The sequence below is a fragment of the Sparus aurata genome, chromosome 21 (assembly GCF_900880675.1).
Source record: "Sparus aurata chromosome 21, fSpaAur1.1, whole genome shotgun sequence".
Taxonomy (NCBI): domain Eukaryota; kingdom Metazoa; phylum Chordata; class Actinopteri; order Spariformes; family Sparidae; genus Sparus; species Sparus aurata.
Genome location: NC_044207.1, coordinates 12,286,732 through 12,307,692, shown reverse-complemented (window position 1 = coordinate 12,307,692; position 20,961 = coordinate 12,286,732). Strand labels below are relative to the sequence as shown.

General features: G+C 41.9%; 1 protein-coding gene across 9 annotated transcripts; it reads left to right on the top strand.

Moving 5' to 3' along the window:
- The first annotated feature begins 67 nt into the window (after nucleotides 1-67).
- Nucleotides 68-20,725, top strand: LOC115573131 (probable cation-transporting ATPase 13A3). 9 transcript variants are annotated; one of them, XM_030403776.1, is made up of 33 exons: nucleotides 68-462; nucleotides 2,289-2,358; nucleotides 3,452-3,625; nucleotides 3,902-4,075; nucleotides 4,291-4,361; nucleotides 4,542-4,625; nucleotides 4,757-4,826; nucleotides 4,924-5,058; nucleotides 5,195-5,267; nucleotides 5,440-5,571; nucleotides 6,459-6,626; nucleotides 6,719-6,876; nucleotides 7,691-7,879; nucleotides 8,589-8,650; nucleotides 9,210-9,360; nucleotides 9,668-9,790; nucleotides 9,902-9,919; nucleotides 10,253-10,403; nucleotides 10,713-10,833; nucleotides 11,799-11,923; nucleotides 12,006-12,169; nucleotides 13,009-13,155; nucleotides 13,314-13,393; nucleotides 13,528-13,570; nucleotides 14,493-14,602; nucleotides 14,784-14,880; nucleotides 15,991-16,063; nucleotides 16,165-16,342; nucleotides 16,839-17,014; nucleotides 17,388-17,476; nucleotides 17,637-17,717; nucleotides 17,984-18,079; nucleotides 18,728-20,725. In XM_030403776.1, exons 2-33 carry the CDS (start codon nucleotides 2,308-2,310, stop codon nucleotides 18,908-18,910), a joined length of 3,747 nt encoding a protein of 1,248 aa, XP_030259636.1. In that variant the 5' UTR covers nucleotides 68-462; nucleotides 2,289-2,307; the 3' UTR covers nucleotides 18,911-20,725. The 9 variants fall into 9 exon arrangements, with proteins under 9 accessions (XP_030259636.1, XP_030259641.1, XP_030259642.1 ...); XM_030403774.1 differs by lacking the exon at nucleotides 68-462 and adding an exon at nucleotides 489-647; XM_030403777.1 differs by lacking the exon at nucleotides 68-462 and adding an exon at nucleotides 849-867.
- The last annotated feature ends 236 nt before the right edge of the window (nucleotides 20,726-20,961 follow it).

The following is a 20,961-nucleotide window of genomic DNA, read 5'->3' as shown; positions in this document are numbered from 1 at the left end:
CTAAAATCTCATTTCTCCCCTGCTGACCTGAAGTAACATCAGCTCAACATGCCATATCTCCCAGCCAATGGGCCGCTAATCAATCAATAATGTATTAAAACACGGGCAGAGTCACAGAAAGAAGTCTGGAGGACCCTCACTGTCGCAGACTGGTGGTTTTTTAACCAGCTGCAGTTTTTCCCGATTTGTTGCAACTTTCCGTCGTTTCATCCCAGAGCCGCTGTCCTCTCGTGACCTCACATCCTGTTTTCCCACTTCCTTGTGAATGGACCGGTTTGGGACGGTCCGGGCAGCGCAGCGTGCAGCTGTGTCGTGTCGGCGTGTGTGTGTGCAGACACATGTTGATCCTCGGTGTTGCTGAGCTGCACACACACACACATCCCAGGAAAAGTTTGACTGCGGCGGCTGTTTGACGGGTTTCCTCTCCTGACTATGGACCGTGAGATGCACTGAGAGGCGTCGGTGAGTCGTTACTACGCATGAATGTGTGCTTACTGACGCGCTGTGTGGAGTCAGGCTCCACCACAGCTCGACAAGCAACTCAGCAAAACTGTTACATGACTTTTAAAAATGACTCCTCAGCCAGTATTCAGCGCGTAAAAGACCCGGTGTGGAAAAGTGTCTTCCGCTGTGATGTGGAGCAATAGGTAATGACGGCTCTTTGGACTTTGCTTTATTGTTTTACAGCCTTGAATTGTCTTTGGTTAATTGTGATTTGTTGAAACTTATCCGCCATTTGTTAGAGTGATATCTCCATAAAATCTAATATAAGTGTAATAAACCATTCATTGCATAAGCACTCAGACAGCCGGTGTTTGGTGGAGGAACCCTCTGCGTTAGTTGCAGCCAGGAGCTGAGTCTGACTGGGTAGGTTTTCCACATCTGGAATCTGGACTATCTTGCAGGTTCATTCTTATGTGAAAAGGTCTGTGAAGTTGTGACTCTGCCTGAGGAGAAAATCTGAATTCTTGCCTCAAACCCTGGATGGAAATCTGGACTCTCCAGGACTGTCACATAGTTGTCTTGAAGCCAGTCCCGTGTAGCTTTAAGGTTTTATGTTTGGCGTCTTTGTCTTGCTGGAAAAATAAATCTCATCCCAGCTCCTGGTTCCCTTGCAGACTCGCAGCAGGCTCTCAAACGGGACTTGTCCTTATTTTGGCTGCATTTATTTCACCCGTCTCACCTCCTCGAGCCGCCCGGGACCTGTATCCACACATCACGATGCTGTCTGCATGGTGTTGGATGGTGCTCACTGTATTTTGAGGTGTAGATTTGTCCTGGTAGATGTTGTGGGTACTTGTGCAATCAATGATTTGTGCCTAATCTGGATGCACGTGTTTCTCTTCAAAAGTAAGTCAAAGTAATCTTTTTTTTTTTTTTTTCTGTGGATGAAGTGTCAAAAAAGTGCACAATAAAGGTGTAAAATAAGTACGTACATGATGGTGTTTATTGGGCTGTCAGGTCAGATGGACTGTGAGTCAAACATTACTGCAGGTGGGACCGTTGCTGAACATAAAACATGTGTGCAAGGTGCAAAGGTTTTCATGTATTACTGCCTATCCTGCACTGGATCACTGCTTAACAGCACAACACTGTATCACACTAATAGTCACGTTCATTGTAACAAACTGATCAACTTAATGACAATGATGGAGTTGTCAGTGAGTTAATTGGTAAGTGTGTGTAAAGCAAATTTTAAAACATTTAGCGACACTTCAGTGAATAAGTTATTTAAAGGAGATACTGCAGATTAGAGAATGAAAAGAGATTTGATACCAGCCTCTTTGGCAAGGAGAGGGATTTTACTTGTCCAGCGTATTTCATACATGAAGGCATTTAATCGTAATTCACAAGATAAAACACAGTGACAGTGAAAATTATTACAATTTAAAAGCTCAAAAGTATGTGCAAACGATTCAAGAGACACAGAATTTAAAGTTAAACTGATGCAGTTTAAGTTCAGGGATAATAGAAGATGTGAAATGAATTGATGAAAAAGAAAAAAACTGTCACATTCAAGGCAGAATGAGGCATTATAACAGAACACACAGGAAGGAAAACAAATGAACCTCAGACTAACTTTCCATGCTCGGGTTCTTTTTGCTCCTGGAGTCTTAAAGCTGAGAGCGTTCATGCCGCTGACCCAGACTGAAGTTGCAACAGCTCTGCTGACCAGACAGAGTTGACCTTTATGATAAGAACGTTTCCGCAACTAAAGAATCCGTTGGAAAAACGTCAAACGTTCAGTGACTAAAGTGATCTCCTTATCTTTCTCTTTGTCTTTGTAGTTGTTGCACTTCTGACAGAATGAAGACGGGAGAGGTGAAGATAATAAACCAGGGCCTGGAGGATGAGATGGTAAATATCACTCCACATCTAAGTGCCACTTTCTTCATATATGATTATGTTCTCTGTTGAACGAGGCATCACCAAATGGTAGCTTTTGAGAGTGTGAATCAAAGTGGATGTAGCAATTGTAGGACACTGAAATAAGTGGAGTTTGGAGGATGGTGGAATATCTAAGATCAAATTCTGGAATGCGAGCTTGACTGTTTTGTGCAACTGAAGCCAAAACAGATTTGAAAAAGTTTGAAATCAATGTATCAGCCGACGTATACACATTTTTTGGCAATGATCCCTCAAATGTGGTAATCTTTGGGTCACAGATATCTGATACAGGACGTTCAACAGTAAACACTGATATATGTGTAAAAGGCCAATACCCACTTGTAGAATCAGGCAACTGAAATATCGATTGAGTCTGTATGGAAGCTAAACTGATTTAGTTTCAAGAGTGAGAGAATGCCACAGTGCTTAAAGCTGCTATTCTGAGAAATATGCTTGCTCACTTTCAAGCAGGGAGTTAGAGAATAATCATGATAATTAAAGCTGCAAGCAGCGATGAACGGCCCCTCGCAGTCCACGTGCGGCGGGCTGTGCTGCTTTCGGGGTGTGCCGCGTACCCGACCCCATTGCCTGGTTATTGTGTACGCATCTCTTAACTGTCCGTGTTTCGGACAGTGCAGGAAGGGGTTAAATGTCATTTCCTGTGTCCAACATGTGGCGCTGTGACTATGACTGTATATTGGCTTTTGTGTTCAGCACTGGACTCTTATCAAACGTGAAGTTTGGTCCAGATAGGAATGAGGAAGTTGGTCCTTTATGATTTGGTGGCCTGCTCCTGCTGTTATTGTATGCTGAAGTCAGAAGAACTCTCTGCAACACTACAGGAGAAAACCAAAACTTTATTCATCCGCTGCTAAAAATAGTCCCCAACAGATGAGCTAATATTAACTATTATCCTGTTTGGATAACGTTTGCTGTTAACTGCAGTGTCCAACTGTTTGTGGGAATACTTTACTCTTTCTTTTTTTAAACTAACCTTGGGAATGACGGTGCAGTGTTTCTGTCCCACCCTCAGGTGTGTTAACACGAGTGTCTGTCTGTGCAGGAGGTGTGGGGGTACCAGCCCTGCCTGTGGAAGATGATCCTGGTGGGCATAGGTGCGGTGTGCACCGGGGGTCTCCTACTGCTGCTGCTCTACTGGCTGCCCGAGTGGGGCGTCAAGGGCACTTGCACACACACCTCAGTGAGGGACGCACACACACTGCTGCTCAGGAGCACGGTGAGAAAACGCTGGTTTATTTTCATATCGACAATTTTAGTTGTGGTTGTTGTCATACGAGGAGAAAGAGCCACCTGACGCCTGTAGACGCTTAAAAAGCGCAAATGCCTGTTACGTGGGTGTATTTCCATTTCTTCACTCTTGTGCTTCTGCTCACAAATCATCCTGACACTTGTTGCATTCTTTGGCACACGCACTGTATAAGGCTAGCAATGATAAATTTGGTTTCCGTCCCACAGCCGAGGAAAAATGTAATTCTTTATGTCGTTATCACAGGATGAGTTCAAGCAGTGGTTTCGAGCCAAAGTACACGTGATGTTGGCTCCAGGGAGGAAACCCTTTGACAGCTTGGATCTGAAGCCCAAGGCTCAGCTGGGGAACGGAGAGCATGGTATCGGTGCTGCTGACGAGGAAGTTCATGGGAAATTCGCCCATAGACAGCCTGATGAGGTACCACAGTGGGAGACCGCTGTTGTTTGGTTTGATTAGTTCCAGGCTTGAAAGTCTTTCTCCATCTAAGGATTTTTTTTGGTGAAGTGAATGAATCCCAGTCACTTCTGGAACTTGACCCATAAGCTGAGAGTCTAGATCCAGTATCGGCTGGTTTTGAAGTGTGCCTGTACATTTTTTAGTCAATATCTGACCGCATGCTCCCTCCCTGTCAGATCCACTACTTCACCCACCACAGCACCAAATACTACTGGAACGATGTGATACAGAACTTTGAATTTTATAAGTAAGTGTCCCACTTAAAAAAAACAAAAAAACAATGTGATGCTAAAATTCTTGTGGTCCAAAAATCTTTGCTAAATAAACTAAATTCCTGTTATTAAATAGTCTGAGCGGTTTGCATCGAACACGTGTGTATGTACGCATGCACAACTGCAGTAGCAATGAGTGTGTGTGACTTTTCTAGAGGCTTGGAGGATGTGAAGGTGAGCTGTGCAAGCATCCACTCCGACCACAGCTCTGGACTGTCTAAAACACTGCAGGAGTACAGGTACGCACATGTTTTCATACACTTCTCCCATCTCATTGACTTATTGAACAAAGCTTTAATTGGTCTTTTGAACTGTATACATAATTGTGATCAGATTAAATCACAAATTGCTTTAAATCATGTTTCATCAGGGCGTTGTTTTTCGGGGAGAATGAGATCGCTGTCAGGGTGCCCTCTATATTTATCCTCCTCATAAAAGAAGTGAGTTCATCGCTCTTTGTGTAACCTCTGACATCTTTTCTTTTAGTGAATACATATATATACCACTAATAATATCATGTTTCTCTTCCTTCACCAGGTCTTGAATCCTTTCTACATCTTCCAGCTCTTCAGCGTCATTCTGTGGAGTGCTGAGGACTACTACTATTATGCCACCGCCATCGTTCTCATGTCTGTCATCTCAATAGCTACCTCGCTATATACCATTAAAAAGGTGAGACACTGAGCAGATTCTGGGCCTTGATAAACTTATGTCATAATAATCTTTCCAGAAAACTCCATTTGTGAGTGATTGTGTGTTTCCAGAAGTATTCCTCCCACTCTTTAATACAGTTTGTGTCTTAATGCAGCAATATGTGATGCTGCATGACATGGTGGCAGCACACAGCGTGCTCCGTGTCTCAGTGTGCAGAGGAAATAAAGGCAAGTTTAACATTATGATTATGATACAGAGCCGAAGTAAGTAAAAACAAGAGTTACAGTCAGTGAAGTGTGTGTTTAGCAACACTGTATGAGTAGCATTTGTACATCTGTAATACATGAATTGAATTGTTGATCCCCTTTTCAGTGTTCTCTTTCTTCATGTTGTTTCTAGATATCGAACAGGCCATGTCCACAGAGCTCGTGCCTGGTGATGTCATCTTAATTCCAGCCAATGGGATGATCATGCCCTGCGACGCTGTGCTCACCCATGGGACGTGTATCGTCAACGAGAGCATGCTGACAGGTGTTTCCATATAGCCTTTCCTCGTCCTTAACGTTTTTATTTCTTTTACTTATCAACTCTCTGCGGTGCTTTTTACTGCTTCTCAAGGTCTTTATCACTGGCTTCCTTTCAGCCTATTGGTCGGATGTTGTGGGAAAACTATTTTCAGGGTCAACAATAATTTTTCATGCTTAATATGCTTATTTATTTATTGCTGCCCAGATATGTTCTACTGACTCACACAAGTCATAGTATCGCCAGTTAATGTGTCTCAGTACCTTCAGTGCTGCTACCACTCAGGGCCGCCCGAAAGTGGGCAAATAGGGAAAAGCTTTCTGGTGCCCAGCCACTGGGGGGGGCCCCAGAATAATCACATTCGTCCTAATATAAACAATAATAACCACATTTTATTTCCAAACCAAATACTCACAATTACTTATTTAAACAACAAAAATAAATATTTTATGTATAGCTGTTGAAGTAACTGTAGTTCGCTCCATAAATATATATCCATAGAAAATGCTTTTTTTTTTCCTTGTATGGAACGTCGAAAAAGTGCAACATGGGCAGTCGTCACCATGACCTGAGAAAATGATTGATCTTAGCTAATTAGTACCAAATGTTGAAGTGAGGAATAAAAAATTTGGGGCTGGCATGAGCTTTGGCCCTAAATAATAACGTAAAGACTAACTTTTTTCAGTCGACTCAGAAAGCTGCTCTCAGCCTTGCTGAAGAGGTGAATGATAGCTAGGATGCTAACGTTAAAGCTAACATGACTAGCAAGGAGTTAGCTAGTGTCAGTGAAGTAGCATCTTTCTCTATGTGCTCTCCAAGTGTAACATACTGCTTATTTGAATTAAAGCATCATTATTATTTTGAATGTCTGTTGATTCTCCCTCCATCTTCAGGAGAGAGTGTGCCAGTCACCAAGACCAGTCTGCCCAGTTCAGGCGAGGAGGCGGCCAGCAGCTACGACATGGAGGAGCACAAGAGACACACCCTGTTCTGTGGTACCCAGGTGATCCAGACCCGCTTCTATGCTGGTGAACTGGTGAAGGCTGTTGTGGTCCGAACAGGTGAGACAGAGATAAACAGAGTGGGAGCGCCAAGCTTCAGCTGTGGAGTAGAGACACCGATCATGAATGTCATCATCTACATGTTCCCGCAGGTTTCAGTACAGAGAAAGGCCAACTGGTGCGCTCCATCCTCTACCCTAAACCCACCGACTTCAAGCTGTACCACGATGCTTACCTGTTCTTGTTGTGCCTGGTGGGGGTGGCAGGGATCGGCTTCATCTACACCATCATCCTCAGTATCATGAACAAGGTACCACTGCTCCTTAAGGAGGAGGAGTAAACTTCTCCTCTGGGGAGTTAACAAAGAATCTGCAGGGTTCGTACGGGTGCTTGAAATCCTTGAAAGTGCTTGAATTTCAATGTTGCATTTTCAAGGTCTGAAAAGTGCTTGGATTTTAGTTTAAGTGCTTGAAAGTGCTTGACATTTTAACTCTGTGTCTTGGCAAAATTGGGATCAGACTGGATGTTTGCTTAGTACAAGGAGTAATAAAATCATTGTGTGTGTGTATCATCACACATGCAGCCTGGTAGCAATAGAGAAGATGGCTAAGGAGAAGGTGAATTTGAAGCAATTTGGACTGATGACATGTTCAATATTAATAAACTTTGATGAATAAGCGAACAGCTTAAAAAAAGTTTATGTCAAAAAAGAAAATTACCAGGTGCTCTCAGATCTCTCCTTGTCTCGGTGCAAGTGTGCCTGAAGAACGCCAAGTGGCTTCTCTTTCTTTGGATAAACTTTGTGTTCTCCTTTAATTTCTAAAGTTTTTGCTATTATGAAACATCATTATAGATGTTTACAGCATAATACAATGTACATAATTGTGATAAAAAGTGAAAAAAATAATAATCATGAGTATATATATTCCTGTAGATATGTATTTCACCCCAGCGATAAGGTACTGGAAAAGTTTGAAAATGACCCTTTAAAGTGCTTGAAAAGTGCTTAAATTTGACCTTGAAAAATGTGTACGAACCCTGAAACTGTGTCCTGCTTTAACTTATAGCCACAGCCTCCATGCGGTGTGCCAGTCGTTCACCGTTTCCCTCTCGATCTCATCCAGGTTCCCGCCAAAACCATCATCATTGAGTCTCTGGACATCGTCACCATCACCGTGCCCCCAGCCTTACCGGCGGCCATGACGGCTGGCATCGTGTATGCGCAGCGGCGTCTGAAGAGGGTCGGCATCTTCTGCATCAGTCCTCAGAGGATCAACATGTGTGGCCAGCTCAACCTGGTCTGCTTTGACAAGGTGAGCCACAGCTGTCAGTTTCTGCAATGTGACGTTGTTTATCCATTTCATATGGTAGAATTCCAGTGTTTGATCTCTGGGAACCGTACCAAACTGAGACTGCATTAAGTCCTATGAAGAATGCGTGACAAAGAGCTATGAAGCATCCAAACCTACTTTCACGCCAGGTTAATGTTGGCCTGTCATAACTAGGTCATAAAAAGTGTTTTATGGCCATCATATCACAAATTAAAATGAATCTTGAGGGCTATGGTTACACTGCGATGTGATCGATCATACGAAGGAGGGAGGAATGTTTTGTACCGTACCGTCTCATGTGTTTTTAGTTTTACTATTTGGTATGTTTTTATACCCCTTTCGGCTGTATTGTGTGTGTCTTGTGTCTTTTGTTCTTATCCTCATATCTCTAAGCCATGCATGTCATATGTAGAGCTTTGTGAAAATGCAGAGATGAGATGTGAAAAAAATCAATCTCACGACATAGCGGATTTCTGTGTCCAGATATTGAAGCTCACAGTTGTTTCAGTTCTTAAGTTATATAGGACGTGTGTGTGCATGTTGTCGCATGAACAGGTTGGGCTCTCATGAGCACCGGTGCAGATTAAGAATCTGAGAATTGTTGGTGTTAGAGTTGTTTTCCAGCTGTGAGGCATGAATAATACAGCCTGGTTTGGGCATCATTAACCATCTGTCTTATTCTCTCCTGCAGACTGGTACTCTGACTGAGGATGGTTTGGACCTGTGGGGTATTCAGAGAGCTGAGGATGGCCGGTAAGAAAGCCTCTTTGATTTGGGTCTTTGTGCGAACGCGTGTGTCAGTTTCCTGAGTTTAACCATAAAACAGATAAGAATTAAAAAGTCCAGAGGGATGTGACTGTAACAAGTCTTGTTTCGTTACAATAAGCTCTCTGGAGGCTAAAGACTTTTTATTCTCTACAGTACTCTGACACAATTGAGATTTAAGATTTTGTCATTTGCAGATTTTGCATTACGTTTATGCCAGAGTAACAATCTCTTCATTACCTCTGGTTGTATTTGACCATTGCGGAAGATTTTACAAATCAATGAGTGGAGCTTCTCTATGGCAGCACTGGACTATGTATGATTTTGCATGAATGTGATGATTATGAGGTGTCCAACTTGCTAGATCAGCCTAAAACTGATATTTCTGTCTCGCTATTTTATCTATGAAAAATGAAAATGTTGTCTACTGATGCGTTGCTATTAAGATTTACAAAGGATGTTTTGATTCCCATCCCTCTCTAGGCCAAGGATATTAAATCATCATAGATGGAGTGTAAATCTTTGAGATCCTCCCTCTCTCTTACAGCTTTTCCACTCCAGAGTCTGAGGTAGCTGAAGAGAGTTTGGTGAACTCTACATTCGTGGCCTGCATGGCCACCTGCCACTCACTGACCAAGATCGAGGGCGAGCTCTCCGGAGACCCGTTAGACCTCAAGATGTTTAATGCCACAGGCTGGGTGAGCAAGGGTTTTCAATGTTTACACACAGCATGTTCAGACAGCGGCACCGCACCCAGCACGGACACCAGTCTGTTCATGAATTATGCAGCACCACGCTCGTTGCCTCGGCAGAGTGAGTGTTTTTTGGCTAAAATGGCGAAAGCCTGGTGCCATGGATACTCACACACTCTGCATGAACAGCAGAAAATGCCTCTTCCTGTCCAGTGGAAGCTGAGGCTGAGGTCGATTTTCTTTTATGTCGCACCATACCAAACTCAACACGTGACTAAACTATTATATGATCTTATTTTATTTTCTCATTTAGATCCTCGAGGAGCCCACAGAGGAAGAGACGGCACTCCACAATCCCATAATGCCCACAGTTGTTCGACCTCCAAAGCACACTGTCCCTGAAGCCAATCAGAACAATCCGCTGACTCAGAAGATGGTACAGTGACTCAGTGATCCGTGTGTTTGTTTCCGGCTATAAAGAAATGCATTTTCAACTTCCCGTCTGATCTCAGAATTGTAATCAATCCTTCCATCCTTTTATTTCCAGGAGCTGTCTGAATTATCAGTAAGTCGTTTCTTTCTGATGAAAACTTCATCACTCACACAAGAAAACAGTTGTACAAATTGGGAAATACCCTCATTGATATTGTGCAGATGGGTTACATGAGAAGTCATTGGTTTAAAGAAATACAAACAAGCTAGATGTTTTTTTTTGTTTTTTTTTACCTTATTGTAGATTGTTAAAGGGCACTGTGGAGAAAGATCTGACTGTGCAAGACTAACCCCGCCCTGTGTGTTACAACAATCTTCTCATCTAACACAAACGGGCATATTTCCCAAAATGTCAGCCTATTGCTTTTAAACTGAACACGGGAAAAAAACGTTTGTGTCTCCTCAGTCCTGTGAGATTGGCATCGTGCGTCAGTTCCCCTTCTCCTCGGCCCTGCAGAGGATGAGTGTGGTTGTCAGGAGGTTGGGCGAGAAACACATGGACGCTTACCTGAAAGGAGCCCCGGAGGTCGTGGCCAGCCTCTGCAAACAGCACACAGGTTTGACACGTCTGTATGTTACAAGTTTGGGTGGATATGTGCTCCCTTAATTTGGCATCTTATTTCAAAATAATCAACAATCACAGTTAAATTGAATAAAAACAACGTTTTGGTACTTAGGTTAGTTTTTTTCCTGATTTTGTGAGCCTTCGGTCTTCCTCTACGCACCTGTCGATCTTAAGGTGCGCAAAAGCTGAACTCTGAAAATAACTGACGATAAATTAAAATATCTCTTTCCTGCCTACGAAACAAATACTGCAGTCATGTTAAGACACAGCCAGAGTGACATGGCTCTGTCCTGCTCTTCAGTCCCACAGAGCTTCACAGAGACTCTGGAGACCTACACCCGGCAGGGCTTCAGGGTTATTGCCCTGGCACATCGACAGCTGGAGTCCAAACTCTCCTGGCACAAAGTCCAGAGCCTCAGCAGGTAACTCCACAGATAACACCGTCCACAGTACACAGAGCCACTGACATTACAGACACAGCCCACCCTGAAACACTTAAACTCTGCAGGACATGGTAGTTCCACTGATAACTGGACAAATACAGACCAACTGACAGAATGTCCAAATATTTACAATGCTGCTTCAGCTCGAGAGAAAATGTTCCAGTGATCTAACACATAAGAAAAATGTTAGATATGGTCGTCATTAAACTCTGAATCAGAATGTAAGCTGTTATCCACAGAAGAAGAAGCCTCACCAACAGCAGCTTCAACATATTATAATGCCACACAGCCTCAAGACATGGCGCCATTTGATTTAAAGGGTGTAACTGTGGCCAGTGACCGGTCGCAGTACAAGTTAATAGTTTGGTTATCTCTTAGATTCACAAGCCCACACGACCGTCTGGTTAAAAGCAACAACTTCCTGTCTGTGTGTTTCCCATCATTCTGATAAATGTAGTAAATCATTAACTAATGTCGAAGTGGTCTGGCAGGTTGGCAGAAATAAAAATAAAGAATTACAACTCATGTAAGCAAATGAGCACCGCAGATTTAAAACATCTAATGATATTTAAGTGAAAGTTAAAAGTGCACTATGTGGTTTTGGGGAAGAAAGAGAAAAATCTTCATTAAATTATTTGTTTATGCCTAAACAAACAAAATAAACAAACTCTCTGCATTTCTTGATTGAATAAACAAACTGACCTTTAAGGACTTTTGAGAACAGAGAGTTTCTGTATTTGTATTATAACCTCATTAATATAGTAAATATTAAATTCTGACTTCAAATTTTTCCCCCAAAAACTACAAAGTGCCCCTTTAAGTCCCTCATTGTTTGGTACCTTCTCTGATTCTATAAAGTCACTTGAAACAAAACATTTGTGCAAGTTAGTGACAAATAAATGTTGTGTATGTACTTGCAAAACTTGTGTTCTGTTCCTTTTTAGGGACCTAATAGAAACAAACATGGACTTCCTTGGTTTGATCATCATGCAGAACAAAATAAAAGAGGAGACAGCCGGGGTTCTACAAGAACTACGGCAGGCTAACATCCGCACTTTGATGGTCACGGGTAAAATCAGTTCACTGACTTTATTCACTTGTTGTGTCATTACTGCATGGATTGCCCTGATGACGTATGCATCCTCTGTTAGGTGACAACATGCTGACGGCGATATCGGTGGCTCGGGATTGTGGGATGGTCCGTTCACACGAGAAGGTCATTATCGCAGACGCCGTGCCTCCCAAGGACTTGCACCCTGCCAGCATCACGTGGCGTTACACTGAAAACCCTGCTCAGACCATCAAGGACAGTCAGGTGAGACAGACAGCTCCAGAGCAATCAATATAAGATTATAAAAAAAAAAAACAGCAGTCTACATGCACTCACAGGTAGGCTGTTCACTGCAGTGATTGTAATCGTTCGTGCTGAACCACTCCACTGTTTGCTCTGTACAAGTCTGAGGTCTGCGTGTTCAGAGATGTCTATGGTGTTTTTTTTGTGCCTCATGTTCAAATCTTGTCCAAACAATCTTAAGGTGAATGAGTAAAGAATGCAGAGTTTGTTAAAATCAGCACCAAGGCAACGGCCACTGAGGCATTCATTGTTGAAGAGCCACAGAAAGGGGTTGAAAGAAAAGACTTAACGGGACGCTGGCGTGATGAAGTCTTCCACCAGCCATGACGGATACAACCCTGGTTCCAATTCCAAAAAAGTTTGGGCACTGTGGTTCTTCTGACTTTGCGCATTGCAGGCATCAAATTCACGAGTATAAAAAACCAGTTAAGGTTATCAGTTTGAACATTAAATGTCTAGTCTTTGCACTTTGTTCAACTGAATATATGTTAAATCGACAAGAGGGACACAGCTTAGGATCTGAGGTGACATGGAGGCTCATAGGTAACCAATAGGTAAGAAATACATTTGGGGCCTAAACCCTGCAGAGCTTAAAAGTAGCAATAGAAGCAATAGCAATAAGACATTACAACTAATTCTAAATGTGGCAGGTCACCAGTGAAGAAGGCAAGGATTGAGGTCAGAAAGGGGGATGCAATTACCTGTTTTGCAATGATGTAATAATCTTATTACAATCTTCAAATTAATACAGTTCGGCAGTTCTCTGGTGTTCTAGTGACAACGGACTCATCCTCTTTCAGACGGTGGAGATACACCTGGAGGAGGAGGAGGAGGAGGAGAAGGTGTGTGACAGGCAGGTGGCTCTGCAGGAACAGAGCTATCACTTCGCCGTGAGCGGCAGATCCTTCGCCGTTATTACCGAGCACTTCCCTCAGCTCATCCAGAAGGTAGACGCTCATCTTTGGACACATCCACATATTCACATTTTGTTCATATCAGCTGTGTGAAGTCTGTTTTGACGATAAAAAGCTGCTGTTTACGTCAGTTTCAAAACTGGTCGTTTGGATTTTGTAATCCTTTCTCTCTCCACATGGGGGCGCTGCAGCTCGTGCTGAGAGCCACTGTGTGTGCCCGCATGGCTCCGGACCAGAAGACTCAGCTGGTGGAAGTGCTGCAGAGCATCGAGTAAGTCCCTCATCTGTCAGTTCACTTTAAATCTGTTTATGAGCTTCAGTTCCGTCTGCTGGAGATCATGTGATTTTAGAGACTCATCGTCACCACCATATGCACTACTTTCCCTCTCTCTGTTCACCTTCCAGCTACACTGTCGGAATGTGCGGCGATGGCGCCAATGACTGTGGAGTAAGTGTGGATTATACTCATCCAACATGCACAAGTCACAGCACGTGGGCTCTGATGTCCTGAGCCGTTCTGTCTCTCTGTGGTTTGGGTCTTGCTCACGTCATCCACCATTTTCAGTCGTTTTAAAATATTGTTTTAACTATTACTTTAAAATGCTGTGAACAATACACTTTGTTCCATCTCATATCAGACTGATGCCACCTCTGTAAACCAGCTCACATGCCAGTATCTGATTGGAGCTCAAGGTCTGTGGAGAAAAATAGATGCAACACTTCCCTAACCCTAATTCACTGGTGGCCACTGAGGAATTTTATACTTTACAGCACTTAATAGTATTAGGAACGTTTAACTGGTTACAAAACCCTTTTAGTTTGATACTGACATCTCTATATCACCTACATAAGTAAACAAGACCACTGGCAAGAATGATAATCCTAATGCCTGTCACTGGGTTAAATTCCAACTTATCTTGGTGAGATAAGTCATAAAATTAAGGCACTTTTATAGCAGAGTGCTGAGGATGACTTGATGAGTCTCCCAGCCTGATGACAAATGCACAGAATTAAAAATAAATATATATATTTTAAACTGTAAAAAACTTCTGATTGTTGACATTTATGATGTGTAGAATTTGTTAGTGGTAAGTGGTATATCTAAGCCTAAAAAACATATTGTTGTGTGCTTAAATTTGCTAAAATGTAATGTAATTCTTATCATACATGATGTTTTGCATGTTAAACCTTAATCTTCAAAGTAACTAGTAAATTGTGAAATGATATTTAGAAGAGTGAAAGTCTCAAAAATGAAGTTTAAACAATGAATGAATGAATTAAAAAAATGAATTAAAAACATGAAAACCCTCCTTCTTCTTGATGATATTGAAATGCAAAGTGTTTGTACCGATGTTCTCTCCCTGTTTTAGGCCTTGAAGAGAGCTCACAGTGGGATCTCTCTGTCTGAGCTGGAGGCCTCTGTTGCTTCACCCTTCACCTCCTCCACCCCGAACATCTCCTGTGTCCCCAACCTCATCAGGTACCAGCTCGCTCCTAATGGTCTTTGATAAAGTTCAGCACTATAGACTCTGACATTTGAGAAATATAGCAAAATGTATTTTACAAACTGTCTCGCACCATACGATCAGCTTACTATAACGAGAACATGAAACATTGAGCTTTCCAATTCTGATGGACTCTAATTGTCTCACCTTCCAAAGGGAGGGCCGAGCTGCCCTCATCACATCATTCTGTGTCTTCAAGTTCATGGCTCTCTACAGCATCATCCAGTACCTCAGCGTCACGCTGCTCTACTCAGTAAGTACTCTATATTTAAAATGTATATACCTGTTTCTCATTCTTACACTCCATTAAATTAATTTGCAATGCTCCTCATTCTCTTCGTTAAAATATAACATTTCTGTTCACAAATATCTAACAATGATGAGACCTTTGTTATATATCTTGTTGAGTTTTCAAATTTTTCCAAGTTCAAACTGAGAAAAATCTGTGATATTGTTCAAGGTAACGGTGTTTAATTTGATTGTCGCTATAACTTTCATGAGAGAGGCAGAGGAGAGGAGTTGTGTACGAGACTAAACATAACGTGAATAAAACTTTAAAACGTTTTATAACACTTTTAACCTCGGGGTGCCGTTTTGCTCAGTGGGTAGAGCGGACGTACCATGTACAGAGGCTTTGTCCTCGCTGTAGCGGCCCCAAGTTTGAGTCCAAGCCTGGGGCCCTTTGCTGCATGTCACTTCTCCTCTCTCTCAACTTGTTTCCTGTCATGCCTCCGAGCTGTCCTGTTGATAAAAAGCCAAAAAAGGCCAAAAAATCCTTTAAAAAAAATTAAATAAAATCTGCTTGAGATTTTCATCAACAGTGGAGACCCGTTGAGGTAAAAATTGTATATTGTGCATTTAACACCTGGTCAGAAATAACATTGCATTATTTAATTTGCCTCAGGTAAAACTGGTTACCACCTTTAAAAAGTAAAAAAAAACAATTTATTTTTCCACTTTTATTTTAGGTGTTTCCAGCTGCATAATAAACACCATCATGGTGTCTTTGACATGTTATTGAAGGTCCTGTGTTCGTTAGCCTGCGAGGTCAGTGTCATTGAGTTACAGACGCTGCTTTGGTTCCCACGTGAGATACAGACGGGTCCTGAGCCGAAGGGGACGTGAGGAGCAAGTAGAAGCCAGTGTGGGGTTTTAAAAAGACGTGGGGGTTTCCAGCCATTGGCTGTGAAACAAAGGCAGCAACCGCAAAGTGAAGTTGTTTTGTTCCTGAGTGTGTGAAGGCTATCGGTGAAATGCATCGTGGTGTGATCACATGAATTTACATGGGGTCAGTCAGTCTTATAGATGTGGACGTTATTGATGTGGTCCTCTGCTGCTGAGTGACTCTTTTTAATGTTTGTAGATTCTCAGCAACTTGGGAGACTTCCAGTTCCTCTTCATCGACATCGCCATCATTCTCATCATTGCCTTCACAAGTGAGTGGCAGGGAGAGAAGCTCTGAAATGCTTGAAACAGTTTGGGGTGTTATTTAAAAATGATCAGGTATGATAACTCTGTGTTTTGTTTCCATCTTCAGTGAGTCTGAACCCGGCCTGGAAGGAGCTGGTGTGGCGTCGGCCACCGTCCAGTCTCATCTCCGGCCCGCTGTTGTGCTCCGTCCTGACCCAGATTATCACCTGCCTGGTGTTCCAGGTCCTGGCTTTCCTCTTAGTGCGACAGCAGAGCTGGTATGAGACGTGGACGCCTCAGTCGGAGTGAGTAACACGTCTGAAATCAGCAGCTGCCAAGTGAATATTAAACCCCCGAATGGCAGAAGACAGATCAGATCCTTGAATTAGTCCTTAGTTAATTGATCAAGGACAATTTAATGGCTACAGAATAACGACACCATTGATGTTTAGATTGGTTCCCTATAAACCTCACTTACTTTGACTGAGAAATTGTATGTACTCACATCCTCCTTGCAATGTTTGGTTTGTGTCTTCATGGTTAAATGCACTTGCTAAATGAATGTAATTTACTCTAATGTAATTCATATAGTGATGGTGTTTGAAAAAAAAAAACAGAACATGTTTTTTTCTAGTTTTTTGAATATAACTTTGAGTTTTCTACTATTATATCTACTATTATATACAGTGAGACATTTTGTATAATGTGAGCTGGTCAGTAGATAAAAGAAGAGAAACAACAGAACACAAAAAAAGTCTGAAAACACTGACTTGAAGTTCCTTGTCCTCTCGTCTCCTGTAGTGCCTGTAATGTTTCCAGCTCCGGCCTCAGCCTGAACGTAACGTCCCCTCACGACCACAAAAACATCAAGAACTACGAGAACACCACCCTCTTCTACGTCTCCTCCTTCCAGTATTTGGCTGTTGCCATCGTCTTCTCCAAGGGAAAGCCATTCAGACAGCCCAGCTACAAGAACTGTGAGACGCATTCAGTGCTGCCGACGCACGGATTGATTGTCAGAGCGACTTTAAATCTGCTGGGCAACTTTTGAATCGCTGTGTTATACACAATACTGACAAAAACAAAAAAAAAATATGTATTTATTTTCAAGATAGGAAATTAGATAATGTCAAATGTCAACGGTTCTCTTATAGACTTTCACTTATGATAATTCATTTTTTATCCATTTCGCCTCTATATCTTGATTTTTATCTCTTCTGTATGAAAAAAGGAAGACGAGCACAATCTAAATGTGAACTAATCCCTTCATGTATGGTTTTGTGCTTTGCTTACAAGTTGAAATAACCTGTTTAATCTGTTGAATTCTGTTTGTTTTTCGTATCTCATAAGGGCCGTTCATGCTGTCCTGCCTGTGTCTGTACACTTTTCTCCTCTTCATCATGCTGTATCCTGTTTCTGCCATCGACAGCTTCCTGGAGGTAAACTTATACTTTCTTGTTTGTTTGTTTTTTCGCATTGCTGCTCTGAAAGACGTACTGAAAGTTTATTTACATTTATAAGAGAACAGTTTCAAAAGAAGAGTAAAGTTGTTCCAGTGGTTGTGAAGTTCCCTCTCCCTGCCGCTCTGCCTCCTCTCAGATCGTGTGTGTTCCCCATGACTGGCGCGTTACACTGGTCATCATTGTCATCGTGAATGCGGCCGTGTCTTTCATGCTGGAGGTACGCTTTACAGACAATCACACCCCACACGCTCTCCGTGACTGATCTCCCTGTTTAATGAGAAAACAGTGATTTGCATGCATTGCTTTTTTTTTTCTTCCCCCGACTGAATCAGCGCTTGCTAATGCGTTCCTGCCAAATGAATGAAATCAATGAATCCTTTTTAAAGAGTTTCTATTTGAATTGTTTCTCTGTGCCTTCTTGTGGCTCTAACCCAATCTTCACGATCAGCTGATTTCTCAAGTTCCCACTGAAATCTTCCGTAGATTTTGATCGTTGACATCGTCTTGTGGAGGCTAGTTTTCAGAGCCAATCAGGGGGTAAATCGCCCCTCAGAGTCCCCCTCTGCTGACGCACCTCAGGTTGGGAATCTTTGACTTCACCTTTTTTTTTTTTTTGGGTCTGTGTTTGTTTGTTGTCACTTTACTCTTGCTTCATATTTTTATTTTCATTTTAGATTTCGCGACTGCTTTAAAAATAATCAATACAGACTAAATTGAAATAGGACTGAATGTTAACTTTATATTATTAAGTACATTATCTTTTATTTTACATTATTGATATTTCATTGAGGTGTTTGTGTTGAGAATGCATTTATCCAGTTTTGGCTCATCTCATGAATCCTTCATCAGTCTTTCCAGGATTTATTCACAGACCCACCTAGAAACGAAAACTGTGATAAAAAACTCGAATGAATAAAACAGAAAACAGAACATAATTAATATTTAAAGGTGCACTGTCTAGTTTTGAGGTAGAGATTTTAATCAGAACACAAAGATCTTCATTGACAGATTGTTTTTATGCCTAAACAAGCTCTTTGTTTTTCATGACTGAATAAACAAACTGAACTTTAAGGACAACACAATTTACAGACTCAAAACAGACTCATTAATATTGTAAATATTAAAATCCTGAATTTGAATCTCTTCTTCAAATGATATTGACCCTCTAACTGGGAAAGCTCTTCATTGTGATGCGATAAGCTCTGTTGGTACTCCACGTGTTCCCAGGTGGCCAACGACCGCTGGGGCCCGTCCTTCCTCTCCTGGCTGTTCTGTCGGAACAACAAGCCCCCGACGGTGCGCTACATGCACCTGGCCCTGGAGCTGCAGGACGACGCCGACTGGCCCCCCAAACCCTCCGCTGTCACATTTGCCAGCGATCCACAATCCCACATCTCTAATCCCCTCTGACACCAACGAGCGAATCACTGCACAGACTAAACCTAAGACCACCAGGAAGCCTTAATGCTGACTCAGCCAGCTCAGAGATGTGACGGATGCTCGGATGACGGAGCCTGCTTGAAACCAGCGACCAATCCACAAGCCTCGTGAAGCCGAGGCCTCCACTGCACCAAGTGATTGACACTGTGAACTGCTCATACATTAAGTTCTCTTTTAGTTTTATTCAGCTCACAGCTGAACTGTTGTGTCACAAAGCTGAAACTTGAGCCAGAGGCCTCTGTAGAAGGAATAGCTAATAAAGACATAATGTGCTTGCTTGCTGAGAGTTAGACGAGAGGATTGATACTCAGATGATTAATGGAGTAATCGTGAAAGTAGTCGTTACTTGCAGCTCTACTGGCAACTTAATGGTGATGACTAGACTCCAAGCTTGCCTTATTTCCAGTCCTTATGTTAAGCTAAGCTAACCAGCTTCTAGCTTTAGCTTCATATTTAGTATGAGAGTGGCATCAATCTTCACATCTAACTCCTAGCAAGAAAACAAATAAGTGTATTTCCCAAAATGTGAAACCATTCCTCTAAGACAACTGGACGTCTCGCTAACTACACTTGACATCTAGCTACACTGCACTCTGCTGCCAACACTGGACATTGACAATGGTCTCCTCACTGTCTGTATTATCTCATGCAACATTTGACAAAATGTGAACCAAGTGAGGTGCTTTTGTTTTCAGAACAGACACGTCACACGGACACTGTGGTCAGATCTGAGCCTGACATCACTGGATGAGTCTTTCCACTTCACTGTGAATAAAAACAGTCCCCATTAAAATTAGCTGCTGGTAAAATATTAAAGTTGTAAAAACATTATTAGGTCATATGGATTCAAAGAAACAAGACTTGTGCCCTTTTTTTCCTTTTTTTTTTGTTGCAATTTTAGGTATGTGGTACCGTTGTATTTCTAATACAGAAACATTCCCCTGCTGCTTTTCTGTCGTGGAGTTGCTTCGCTTCAAATGTCTTCCCGTGGAAGAAAGAAGCGAAATTTCTGTGTCCCCTTTTTAACAAAATGTAATCGCCAGTTCCAACGTGTGTGTGTGTGCGTGCGTGCGTGTGTGTGTGTGTGTGCGTGTGTGTGTGTGTGTGTGTGTGTGTGTGTACGTTGGAGGATTAGGGCCAGTGTGAATACAAACATTTGAGTTCTGACTTTTTTTTTTCCGACATTATATTTTTTCCCCCTGATTTTAATCTCAGAATTAAAGTCAGAATCAAGAGAAAAAAACATAATTGTGTTAAAAAAATGTGTATGTGTGTGTTGGTGTGAAAAGAGAACACAAGAGTGTGTTTGTTAATATTTTATCAATTTTTGTGTCTCTCAGATGCATATCTCTCAAATATGACTTTCTTTTTGAGTAAATTGCATGAAAAGGACATTACACAGTTTTAACATCACTAAGGTACTGTTTTTATGTATTAATTAAACGTTTAAATTAATCAAAAGGAATCAATGAGACACTTGCTGCTGTGCCAATTTGTTAACAGTTGATTTATATATGTTTTTACGTATCTGTGTAAAGCTGTTCTATACATATTTTTCTAGTAAAGGTTAAAAAAAAAATGAATGTGAAAAATATGAGAATTAGTCATCTAAATCTCCACTGTATTACTATATACGAATAAAGGGAATGTTGTTTTTGTAAATTGTAATCAAGTATTTGTACTTATTTTCTTATTTCTACAATGTGACAAAAGTGTTTCAGTGTCTCCTGTGTTTGCTCTGCAGAACTCCCATTACATTTCCCAATAAATCTGTATATTAAGCCACTCTTGCGTGCTTCGTGGGGGGCTGACCCTGGTCACACTTTTTCAGCCAAGACTTACTGATCAATTATGGGCTTTCCCAGCCTCCTCGCTGCCTGGCATATGGGCGCTTAAAGGCGCGAGAGTGGAGGAGAAAGAGGGGTATCATTTCATGTGGAGATCAGGGCCCATAGGCAGTGAATGGGTGGATTTAGGGGGGACTGTGAATAAGGCAAGGGGCTTCTCGCTTGTACCCAAAA